This window comes from Muscardinus avellanarius, assembly GCF_963383645.1.
Source record: "Muscardinus avellanarius genome assembly, chromosome: 15".
Taxonomy (NCBI): domain Eukaryota; kingdom Metazoa; phylum Chordata; class Mammalia; order Rodentia; family Gliridae; genus Muscardinus; species Muscardinus avellanarius.
This window is the reverse complement of record NC_137801.1, coordinates 31,009,832-31,022,779: the sequence shown is the minus strand read 5'-3', so window position 1 is coordinate 31,022,779 and position 12,948 is coordinate 31,009,832. Positions and strand designations below refer to the sequence as shown.

Sequence of the window (12,948 nt, the reverse complement as noted above, 5' to 3'; positions counted from 1 at the left end):
AAGGAAGAATGCTATAGCTGTGGACATAGTAGGTCTTTTCTTTGGCAAGAAAGAATTGAGCCAGGCATGGTGGTGCACACCTGTAATCCTAATACTTGATAGGCTGAGACAGTAGGATCTAGACCAGCCTCAGCAACTTACAAAGACTCTCAAAAACCTAGTGAGACCCTGTTTGAAAACAAAAATTTAAAAAGGGGTGTGGGGGGGGGCTAGCTCAGAGGTAGAATGTTTCTGGTTTCAATCCCTAGTAATGCACACATGTGCGTGTACACACACACACACGCGCGCGCGCGCGCGCGCGCGCACGCGCACCAAAAGAAAGAAGGGAAGGTGGGTAGATGATCAGGCTGGCTAGCAGACTGATAAAAGTAAGTAAATAAACTTGTCAACCAAAGGTTGTGACTCCTGCTTTAATTTTTCTCTTTTGCCAAACTCCTTTTTGAGCTTGTTCATGAGGTCTTCTCTGACCATCACCTTTATTAGTCCTCACTCCTCTCATCTTAGGTTTCTGACCCTTTCTTTTATTCATTCAGCCTCCTTATATCGATCATTTATTTTCTTTGCCATAACCCCAGAACATCTATTATACTTCCCTTCCTTATCATCTTTATTCATGAAGGGCTTCACTCCCTGTCTTCCCTGGAGGTCATGCTCATGTTCTTTCCTTCATTACTATGGACCCTTCATTAGACCACAGGAATACTGATAATGTCTTACAGGTTAGGCAAGTAGGGAGGACTTTGTGTCTGCTGTTTCACTGCTCACTGAGGAGAGAAGAGTCTCTCTCTTAAGCACTAGGACTGTGTATGGCAGACAGGACCCTGAGTTAGAACTCAGTATTTATTCTTACAGAAATACTGCGATAGATTGAAGATAAATTCTACAGCATTTGTATTTCTTACTTTCATACTCTATTTTCCAGTCTCTTGTAAGCCACATAGTTTTTAATTGGTTAATATAGACCTAACAGCTATTTACAATATTGTCACAAAAAAATGCTTTTGGAGGTCCACAGATCTCCAGGTTGAGTTGGAACTCAACTTATTTGAAGCTTGTGGACTTCCTAGAGTTTAAAAATCACAGGGGGATTCCAGATAATGGAGGGGAAACCTCAGCAAAGCTAGAATGGAAGGGTAATAGAGGAAGAAGGCTGAAGTTGATTAATGGAGGAGCAACATCCAAATATGTGTTAAGAGTATGAATGTAGTATGTCCAACCTGGACACTCATTGTTTGTGGGGGGAAGTGAGTGGGGGGAGGACACCAAGCACAGTCTGAATGTATGCCATTTTCAACATGATCCACATAAAATTAAATAAATAAATAAATAAATAAATAAGATCACAATATTAGCCAGGCATGGCAGTGCACACCTGTAATTCCTCTACTTAAGAGGCTGAGATAAAAGGATCTCAGGTTCACTACCAGCTTCAGCAACCTTATGAGTCTCTCTGCAGCCTAGTGAGACCGGTTCAAAATAAAAAATAAAATAAGGCTGGGGGTAGAGCTCAGAAGTTGAATACCTCTAGTTAATGAAAGAACAAAAAGGAGAGAAAAGGAAGAAAGGGAGGAAGAAAGAAGAGAAAAAATTCACAGTATTAAATGCTGAAAATAATTTTATGGTTAGATGAAACTTTCAGGAAAAAATTATTCTGTGTTTAAGCATAAATGAACATTGTGAGCATTCCTAATGTTCTTACAATTGCAAATACAGAGTTTATTTTAATACTTTTTTTTTTTAAAGCTTTGGCCACAGTTGAAGACTTCCAGATTCGCCCACATACTCTCTATGTACATTCTTACAAAGCTCCTACTTTTTGTGATTATTGTGGAGAGATGCTTTGGGGATTGGTACGTCAGGGACTAAAATGTGAAGGTACGTGTTTTAAATTTATTTTAGTAATTTGAAAAAAAGAACTTGCATTTTTTATTATCAATGAAAACAGAATTGTAGTTGGTGTTTAGATAGTAATCAGGGTTTAAAATTGCAGAAATTATAGGACTTAGATCCTTCCTCTGCCACCTATTCATTCCAACTCTTAGGCAACTAGCTAGACCTCTGAGGATTGATTTCTCTGCAAAATATATTCTACCCAAATGGTTTTATAAATAATAAAATCAGGTAATATAGTTAAAACATGTAGCACAAAGTAGTGGTTCAATCAGTTTTAACCTTCTATCTTTTTAGAAAGGCAGATCCCTTGTATACAACAACAGCAAAATTGTCAAAGTTCTGAGTTAGAATTGTAGGCTACAGGCGCATATTTCTATTAAAAAGCAGCCTTTTAATCTGGAGATTCAAGACATTTTTCTGTAAAGGGCCAGAGAGTATTTCAGCCTTTTGTAGGGCACTTGATCTCTGTTGTGACTTAGCTCGTTGTTACAGTGTAAAACGAACCTCAAAGCTGAGCGTGGTGGCGCACGCTTGTAATCCCAGCATTTGGGAGGCAGAGACCGGAGGATCGCAGTTTGCTGACAGCCTCAGCTACTTAGTGAGGCTCTTTGCAACTCAGTGAGACCCTGTTTCAAAAATAAAAAGACTAAAAAATAGGGCTGAAGGTGTAGCTCAGAAGTAGAATCCCCCTGGGTTCTATCTCCAGTACTGCAAAAAAAAAAAAAAAGAAAGAAAAGATAAAACTAACCTTAGACATGTAAACAACATGTAAACAAATAGCATGATGACTGTGTACCCATAAATTTATGAACACTGAAATTTGAGTAGGAAGGATTCACCATAGAACTTTCTCACCATTCAGTTTGTTGCTAACCAGTGCTTTAAACTAGTGGTTCTCAAACTTTACCAGGCATCTTAAAACATACTTTGCTAGAGCCGAATAATTTACATTGCTTTTCTTTTTTTTTTTTTTTTTTTTTTTTTTTTTTTTTTTTTTGGTGGTACTGGGGTTCCTGGAAGCCCTTCTACCTCCGGGCTACACCTATTTTTACATTTTCATTTGGAAACAGGGTCTCCTAAGCCAGCACGCGTGGCTGGCTTCGAACCTGCGCGATCCTCCTGTCTCTGCCTCCCAAGCGCAGGGATTACAAGCGTGCGCCACCACGCCCGGCAATAATTTACATTTCTAACAAATTCCCAGTTGATTGCCTTAGGTACTGTACTTCAAAATAAACTGCTCTAAGCCGGGCGTGGTGACACACGCTTGTAATCCCAGGACTTGGGAGGCTGAGACAGGAGGATTGTACAAGTTCGAAGCCAGCCTCAGCTACTTAGTGCGGCCCTTTGTAACTCAGTGAGAACTTGTTTCAAAATAAAGAATAAAAAATAGTGCATGGGGTGTGGCTCGGAGGTCAAATGCCCCCTGGGTTCCATCCCCAGACCCGGAAAAACAAAAATACACTTCTCAAACATAACCTTTGTTTTTAAACTTTTCTGTGTAGTTCCCATTCTTCTTGAATTTGTTAGCTTCTACATAGCCTGTCATCTGGGTTCTTAATTAGTATAGGTATTGTTGCCAGATAAAGTAAATTAAATAAAAGAAGTACGGGTTGTGTGTATATATGTCACATTTAAATAGCAAAGTTTTATGATTGATTTTATATTTTACCTTTTCAAATATACTTAGGCTGTGGGTTAAATTATCATAAACGATGTGCCTTCAAGATTCCAAATAACTGTAGTGGAGTAAGAAAGAGACGTCTGTCAAATGTATCCCTACCAGGACCTGTCCTCTCAGTGCCAAGACCCCTACAGACTGAGTGTGTGCCCCTGCTCAGTGAAGAGGTATGTATTCTAAGGTAATAGAAGAACATTTTACTAGCTATTCCTCATGTTTCTGTGGCGTCTGTGATATCATCTTAGAATATAATTATGTACTTCAGCATAGTAATGTTTCTATATTGAAGAAACTTAAATTGTAATAATGAAGACAAAGATTACCAGTGGTAATAAATTACATTTTGTGAACCTTAGGACCTTATCATTTTGATCACCACCTTAGCCTCCTAACCAGTATTCTGGCTCCTGGTCTTCATATTTCATCTTACACTCAATTGTCAGATCAGTTTCCCTAATACACAAATCTGATTATATTGCTCCCCCCTAGGAAACTGCATTAGTCAGGGAACTCCAGAGGAACAGAACCAATAGATACATACATATACATATATAGAGAGAATATACACATTTTACATATATATGTATGTATTATATATATAATTTTAAGAAGAAAGTTACTACATCTACTTATATTCAGAGTTTGGATAGTTCTACAATGGCCATCTATAGGTTAGAGAATGAGTGGGACTAGTTATGTAGTCCCAGTCTAACGCTAAAGGCCTGGAAACCTCCTAAAGAGACTCCTGAAGAGACCTCCTGAAGAGACAAGTCTACATTCAAAAGCTAAAGTATTTGTAGTCTGATATATACTGGTAATAGCAACAGAAAAAAAAAAAAAAAAAAGTCCCAGTTAGGAGTATGCATGTGTGAGCTTTTTCCTTCTTCCACTTTTTGTTCCCTCCAAGCCCCCGGCCTGTTGGTCAGTGCCACCCACATTCAGGGCAGATCTTTCTCAGGGTGCTGACCCACGACATGCTTAGAAATATGCTTTACAATTTTTTCTAGACATCCCTCAATCTAGTCAAGTTGACAACAACGTTTAACTGTCACAGAAATCTTTATATATCCTGCTACAGCATCTCTTGCAGATCTTGAGAAAGCTTGATATGGGGAATCCGCAACGGCGTAGATTCCCCATGAAGTATGTCTAGCATTCCTTTCTTCATAAAATTACTTTAGGATTATTTGGATTAATATGTATAATTGGAATTTTATGTATAAGCATTATAACTAAAACTGATGGGCAGCGGCTTGTGAGAGACTCAGGCAGCAAATATTTTTTCCCCAAGGATAAAGTTATTGGGCCAAACATTAAGTTCAAACTGACCTTAGTTTGAGCCAATGTATAAGATTAAGTTTGAGTCAGCCTTATAAAGTGAGACAAAGCATACTGTGATTAATTAAATGTCTGACACCCTGCCCTGAAGTATGTAAATAATAACTTTTTCCCGTCCTTGAAGATCCTGCTTGCATGATGACTATGCCTTTGCTTTTCTGCCAACAAAAAAGTATAAAAACTATAACAAATCCTGAATAAAATGGAGAAGATTGATCTCGTGTGGCTTCTTCTCTCATCGACCTCGGCTTCCCCTCACCAACACACGAACCTCGACTCTGCCAGGGCCGGACGCCGCCAATATCCTGTGTGCCTGACAGTTTGTACTTTTCCAACATTTTCAGAACACACCCTATTCTCCCTAAATTGCTCTGATTGTCAGTTCTACATTGCTTTCCAGGACAAAAGTATGTTTTTTTAAGAAAGCTCCACAAATGATGCTAGTTTGCTGTTAACCACAGTGGAATATTACTGGACTAGAAAACAGCAAAAGGATGAGCAAATGGCAAAATGTAGTTTTCCCTTGGTACCCACAGAGGGTTGGCTTCGGGACCCCCAGAAGATAACAAAATTCAAGGGTGCTAAGAGGGAAATTCTCTAATGTTCATGATGTACATTAACAAACATATCAAAGTCATTCACTAAGCCACACATGAGAAGGAGGGAAGGGGAGAGAATGGAGCTAGAATTGGGTAAGGGCTAATTGGATGATGTGTGCATGCATGCTTCCACCATCTTGTACTCAATTAAGATGTATGACTACAATTCACCAACAAAAAGTTAAAACTAAATAAATTTTAAAAAATTCAAGGATGCTCATGTCCTGTATATGAAATGGCATAATATTTACATGTAATCTGTACACATCCCTTTTTAATACTTCAAATCATCTCTAAATTGCTTATCATACTTAATATAAATGCTTTGTAAATAGGTGCTATTCTTACTCTTTAGGAGATGAAGACAAAGTCTATACATTCAATACAGATTGTTCTCTTTTTTTGGTGGTACTGGGTTCCTGGAAACCCTTCTACCTCTGGGCTACACTCCCAAACCTATTTTTTGTATTATTTTTATTTGGAAACAGGGTCTCTTAAGCCAGCGCGGCTGGCTTCGAACCTGCACGATCCTCCTGTCTCCGCCTCCCAAGCCTGGGGATTACAAGCATGCGCCACCACGCCCAGTCTCAGATTGTTCTAATTACATCACTTTAGTGTTGGTAGAATCTGTGAATGTCAAACCTGTGGATAGGGAGGGCTACTAGCTAAACTTAAATCTAGTATTTTATATTTTATCATAAAGATGAAAGTTCTTTAGGAAAGTATAAGAAGTAGAGTGACATGTTTGAATTGGTTTGAGTGCTTCAAGTATCTTAAAACATGCAGAACTTACAGAGTGGAACATCTAACATTTGTTAGTCCAAGCATGAAGGAAGAGAAGTGGAAGCAAGGAAATCTCTGCAGCTGAACCACAAACAGGAAGAACCGTATATTAAGAGCTTCTTAAACTCTTGTGTGCCAAGCTTTCTGCTAGGTGCTTTGTCCTTTCTCATGCAACCCTAACCAGTCTTGGGAGGTATAGTATTATCCTAATTTTATAGGTAAGGAAAGTGAGGAATAAAGGTTCCTTGAATCATTTCATTGTTAAACTTCATTGAATACTGAGATAAGCTTGAAAACAAGCAAGTTGGAAGTAGAAACCTCTGAGGTTGTCTTTGTTCACATGTGGGAAGGCAGTTTCTTTTATGTCTGAAGTCAGTTGTCTCAGCCAACATTATCACTGCTATAATCCAAAAAGACTGGCCATACAGTTTAAGAGGAAGGAACATGTATTTGGTCAATCTTCGGAGATTTAGAGGTTCAGTCAATGTCAGGAGGGTGTGCAGAGATCAGGACATGGCAGCAGGAAACAGAGAGGGAGGGCACAAGGCTCCCTTCTCCATCACAGAGGCCTTCAGGAATCAGAGAGGGAGGGCACAAGGCTCCCCTCTTCATCACAGAGGCCTTTGGGAAGCCGAGAGGGAGGGCACAAGGCTCCCCTCTTCATCACAAAGGCCTTCGGGAATCAGAGAGGGAGGGCATAAGGCTCCCTTCTCCATCACAGAGGCCTTCGGGAAGCTGAGAGGGGGGGCACAAGGCTCCCCTCTTCATCACAAAGGCCTCTGGGAAACAGAGAGGGAGGGCACAAAACTCCCTTCTCCATCACAGAGGCCTTCGGGAAGCCGAGAGGAAGGGCACAAGGCTCCCTTTTTCATCACAGAGGCCTTCAGGAAGCCAAGAGGGAGGGCACAAGGCTCCCCTCTCCATCACAGAGGCCTTCAAGAAGCAGAGAGAGAACACAAGGTTTCACTCTCATCACAGAGGCCTTGCCAGAGGCAGAGAACAAGAGCAGGGAGAGGAGGAATCATATCATCCCCAAGGGCACACCTTCAAGAACCCTCCTTCCCAGCCAAGCCCCATTTTCAACATTGATACCTTGTTCTTACAAGGGCTAGGGGACATTCTTAATCCAGACCATTACATCAGCCTAAATGGGAATCAAGAAGAGATGGAAGGACAAGATAGACTGTTCCCTGGATTAGGTAGAATGGGACCACTAATATTAGAGAATCCACATTTGAGTGCTGGCTATTTGGTGATGGCCTGATAAATGTTCCTTTCAGTCTAGAATAGAATCACGCTAAAAAGAAAATGTTGGGTCTAAGTGTATGCTTAAAAGTGGAGATAATTTTCTTGCTCAAAAATATCCCAAAGCCAATTTCTGCTTTTATTTCATTATTATATATTGTTGAGAATTGGCAGTGTTTTAAGGTTTTTGTGAACAAATAACTTTGAATAATGTTAGTGTAAACTTAAACTGTGGAAATAATTGTATTACTTTCAGAAAATTTCTGGCTACACATTAAAAGGAAAGAAACAAATTTAAGCTAAGTGCTAATTTATAAATAGGGGACAATAAAACAGGTTAGAAGAGCTTCAATTCTAGTTATTCTAGTCTCCGTGTGTGTGTGTGTGTGTGTGTGTGTGTGTGTGTGTGTGTGTGTGTGTTTTGCCAGGACTCAAACCAAGTGTGTTGAACTTTATGGACTTTTGAGCTATCATCCCAGAAGAGTGAAATATATTCATATATTCCCAGGTGCATGTTGTACATTTCTTTTTAAGTTTCCTCAGTTTTACAGTGTTTGATGTTGTTGGTGGTATTTTTGTTGTATTTTTACAATGCTGGGATTGAACCCAGAGCCTCATATATCCTAGATAAACAGCTCTTGTGCTAAGCTAAATCCTCAGTCCCTCACTGGTCCCATTTTAACCATATTCTCTAGCTAAATCTAACAGCATCTCCTTCCTCAAAATCTGATTAAATCTGCCCTATCTTTCCTGCCTTCCTCACACAGTAGAGAGGCAAAACCTCTGTTGCTAATGGGATTATATTCTAAGCCCAAATATATTGAGATGGAAAAAGGTTAAAGCCTAAACAAGTTTTGATTCTAATACTATAATAGTACTTACTAATTCCTTTGAGCCTATTTTTTCATATTTAAAATAAAGGAAACCATGTGAATAACTATTTGTACTAAGTATGACAAAATAGAGTGGCTGCTATAACCATAGTCTGTGAGTAGTTCCTGGCTCACATGCTCTTTCATGTCCCTAAAACCCTGATCCCAGTAAAGCCTGACTAAAAGGCAGGAATTGGCCATTAGGATGTGTGTATGCCCGCCCCCCCCCCGCTTTTTTTTTTTTTAGAAGTATCCTGTATGTTTGATGATGGCTGCCTGCTGAAGTCAGTTTTACTCCATTGTGTATGCTTTCAACCTGAGACAAACTTAGGAGAGTAGAAGCAGGAGCAAGAGAAGCAGGGCATTTAGTCAGCACTAGAATAAGGAGCCGGGCATGAGCAAAGGCTTAGAGCATCTCTTTTTTTTGTTCCCTTGGGCTTTTTTTCTTAACATTACCGAATCCCTGCAGTGTTCCTTGGGCCCAGGGAGGCCCATGCATGCAGGGCAGGAGGGTAAGGGAGGTTAGAGTAGGACACCTTGGCCATCGGAAGCATGCAAGGTGGTTTGGATATTAACATTCCTATTTTACTTTTCCTGAATTAAACAGCTTCATAATTCATTCTAGAAATTTCTGGCCATATATTAGAAAAGTATATTCATGCCCCTGTGCTCTCCTCCATTCAGTTGTTTTTCTTTCTTCTGTGTTTGTTTTCTTCCCTTTACTTATATTTCTTTGTCTGTTTCTTCTGACTGTTTGGCTTCCAAACTAGTTGAACATATCAATGTAGAATGACTCAACTTCACCAAGTTAGAAATATAATTAATTACAGAAGGCATCTAAACAATCTTAAGACTTCAGTTCTGACAGTGAAGATGCAAGTAGTTACAATAAAACCTTATAATACTTGTAGGTGGTAGTTAGTTAAATGGCTTTGGGCTTGAGAACATTATATTTTATTCATTTTTGTGTTTCAAATATATGTAAGTGCTGTAAGTGCTGTAAGTGCTGTGTGTGTGTGTGTGTGTGTGTGTGTGTGTGTGTGTGTGTGTGTGTGTGTGTTACTGGGGATTGAAGCCAGGGGCATTCTACCTCCAATCTATAACCCTAATCCTTTTTTTATTTTTTGTTTTGAAACATGGTCTCTCTAGGTCGCTAAGTATCTTGTTAAGTTGCTGAGGCTGGTCTCAAACCTGCAATCCTCCTGTCTAAGCCTCCCAAGTACTGGGATTATAGGCGTGTGCCACCAAACCCAGCTAGTTGTCTTTTAATTTTGTTTTTTATTCACTTGGGAAGAGATCCCAAAGAATTGGAGAATACTTAAAATATCAAAGAACGATTTAAAACCTAATTACTATGGCTAAAGCTGTTTTAATTAGTTTCCTATCTACAAGTATGTCAAAATCAACTAGATTTAAATTATATATATAATACATATATAGTTTTATATATATGTATTATATATATCCATATATTAGTACAGGTTGAAATAAATTTGAAAATCTAAGAGATTTGCTTCAGACTATTTTCCGACATCATGTTCAATAATGCAACATGAACCACCAACAATGCTCTGTATTTATTTACTTTTTGTGATTAATTCCTTGGTCATATTTTAGATAGATTTGAATATATGTTATAATTCTTTTTAAAGTGTTTGCATGTTAGTTGTAAAATGTTAAATGTGTCTGGCATATAATAGTGAATATACCTGAGAATGAACATATGTTAGTTTTGTTTCATTTTAGCATGAATAATAGCATAAAATGTATCTGTACTTTTCTCCTTAAAGGGTTGTTACATTAAGCTTTCCAAAGAAAACTGGAGAGATTCATATTTTGGGGTGGTTGGCTTTAGCATTCTAAATAAATGGCTTTTGTGGTAAAGCCCTACTCCTAATACTTTGTTTTTAATACTGAGTTATACCTATGGAAATTACTTATATTTTAGTCACATGTTCACCAAGAACCAAGTAAGAGAATCCCATCTTGGAGTGGTCGCCCAATCTGGATGGAAAAGATGGTTATGTGCAGAGTAAAAGTTCCACATACATTTGCCGTTCACTCTTATGGACGCCCCACAATATGTCAGTACTGCAAGCGGCTACTCAAAGGCCTCTTTCGCCAAGGAATGCAGTGCAAAGGTAAGATTGGATGCTTTCTTTACATAAAATTCATGTCTGTTTGTGTTAATATAAAAATATTTATATTTCAGAAGCATTTGCCAAAGAAATTGTTCTTATAGTTAACTCTATCCACACACACACACACACACACACACACACTTTACATACTCAATCTTCAAAACAACTGGATGTGAAAGTTGTTAGTAATAGCAGTCATTTTCCATTTAGAGTAAGTAAATTGCTCAAGATTACATAACTGGTAAATTAAAAATTATAATTTGGATCTGTAAGGTGTGGCTATTTAACCTGTGTACCTTACAGCTTTAATATACTTGAGCTTCAGCCTTTTAGATAAAGCCAGACACTACCCAAAATAAAAGTGATGCTTTTCTCTTTTCATTAAGTAGTCATTCAAACACACAAATGTAAACATACTGTAGGATTTGGGAGTGTTTTTAATTATATAGCTAGGAGAACTGTACAAAAATGTCAGTCCAAAGAATAATCACACTGAAATAAGCAAGATGTAGTAGAAGCCACTGAAATTCTAAGAAGGACCACCCTTACTTGGATACTAACACAACACACTATCATAGTGTTCCCAAAGTTTGTCTTAATGAAAGAGGTTTTTAAGAGAATAGTCGCATTTTAGCCGGGCATTGTGGTGCATGCTTGTAATCCCAACATTCAGTAGGCTGACACAGAAGGATCGCGGTTTGCGGATAACCTCAGCTACTTAGTGAGACCCTGTTTCAAAATAAAGAATAAAAAAATAGGGCAGGGAAGCCGGGCGTGGTGGCGCATGCTTGTAATCCTCGCGCTTGGGAGGCAGAGACAGGAGGATCGCACAGGTTTGAAGCCAGCCGCACTGGCTTAAGGGACCCTGTTTTCAAATAAAGTATAAAAATAGGTCTGTACCACCACCACCCCCCCAAAAAAAAAAACAGAATAGAATTTTTCTTATAGTTAAATAGTGCTTTGTCCTTTTTAAAAGTGATTTTTGTCATATATTTTCTCCAGTGCTGTATGGTAAATAGAGATTTTAAGTGTCTTAAACTATTGATCATTTAAGCCCAGGATAAGGTGTAAGTGACCTAACTACAGTTTTATGTATTTTTTTTTCATGTAATAATAGTTCTTGGTGCCATACTTTTATGTAAAGAAGTATTTATGGAATTAAAACCTAATCTCTTATTTAAGAGATATGCAATATATTAATATCATATATGAAATTTTCTTAGGGCCCCTCATAAAGAATGTTTTGCATAATGTGAATTTTATCATCCACCAAATTATTAATTTCATGAGACTTTTTTCCTTATAATGACCTTTAATTGATGCTGTTAACATGATACATAAGATTGCTTTTATCCACAAGAGTTATAGAGCATTGTAAGTCAGTACTCAAAATTATTTTTACCTAGTTATTGCTGGTAGATTTATTTCAAAAATAGGTACATCATTTCAGAGATCATTAAATCAGTGGGTCTCACTTTTAATGTAATTTAAAAAGCTCATTAAGATATACATTCCTACCAGGCATGGTGGCACACACTTGTAATCCCAGCATTTGGGAGGCGGAGATCAGAAGATCACGGTTCGTGAACAGCGTCAGCTTCTTAGCGAGGCCATTCGCAACTCTGTGAGACCCTGTTTCAAAAAAATATAAAGACTAAAAAATAGGACTGGGGGTATAGCTCAGAGATAGAATGCCCCTAGGTTCCATCCCCAGTACTGAAAAAAAAAAAAAAAAAAAAAGATACACATTTGTCAGCCCTACTCCCAGAGTTGCTGGTATAGTAGTAGATCTGGGTTTGGGCTCAGGAATTTTCATTTCTAGTAATTTACTGAATGATGCTGATCTGACACACACTCTGAGAACCACGGAGTTATACAGTAGTACTTGATAGATTGTATCTGAGTTTTGTCTGTAGTGCTGTCTCTATTAACTCTGAGGTTCTTCTAGGCCAAAGACAACCATTATGTAAAAATGTGTTTAAGAAGCTCCTCCCTTCTACACAGAGATCTGTGTGAAAGCCCCTATTAGATTTCTCATAAATTTTTGTTAATTTCAGTCTCTTTTCTGCATATGCATTGGATCCTAATGCTTAGGAATTTAAAAGATGTACTTGACATATATTAGGTTGAAACTTATCAGCTTAAAAAACAGAAGTCATGGAAAGAGAACTGTGAGGGAAGTGAATGAAACAGAACTGCCAGCATTTTTTTTTGCCATGTTACAAAATGGCATTAACCCCATTATATAGATGAAGAAACTGAACCCTGGTTGGGTTGAGTGATTTGTGGAAGGTTAACTATTAACACAATCGCATCAGGAGTTCAAACCAAACCTTTAGTCTAAGACTCGAGTTCTTGGGAGATGAAAACACTTTTATTGTTTTAGCAGCAGTATCATT

At 38.3% G+C, this 12,948-nt stretch overlaps 1 protein-coding gene across 2 annotated transcripts in view; it reads left to right on the top strand.

Moving 5' to 3' along the window:
* The window catches only part of PRKD3 (protein kinase D3), a gene marked incomplete at both ends in the record, with an annotated part of 83,706 nt that overhangs the window by 28,595 nt on the left and 42,163 nt on the right, over positions 1–12,948 (top strand). For both annotated transcript variants that reach the window (XM_080711486.1, XM_080711485.1), the window contains 3 exons: positions 1,744–1,875; positions 3,581–3,738; positions 10,357–10,549. In XM_080711486.1, the coding sequence (XP_080567612.1) occupies positions 1,744–1,875; positions 3,581–3,738; positions 10,357–10,549 (483 nt within the window). The remainder of the gene's footprint in view (positions 1–1,743; positions 1,876–3,580; positions 3,739–10,356; positions 10,550–12,948) is intronic.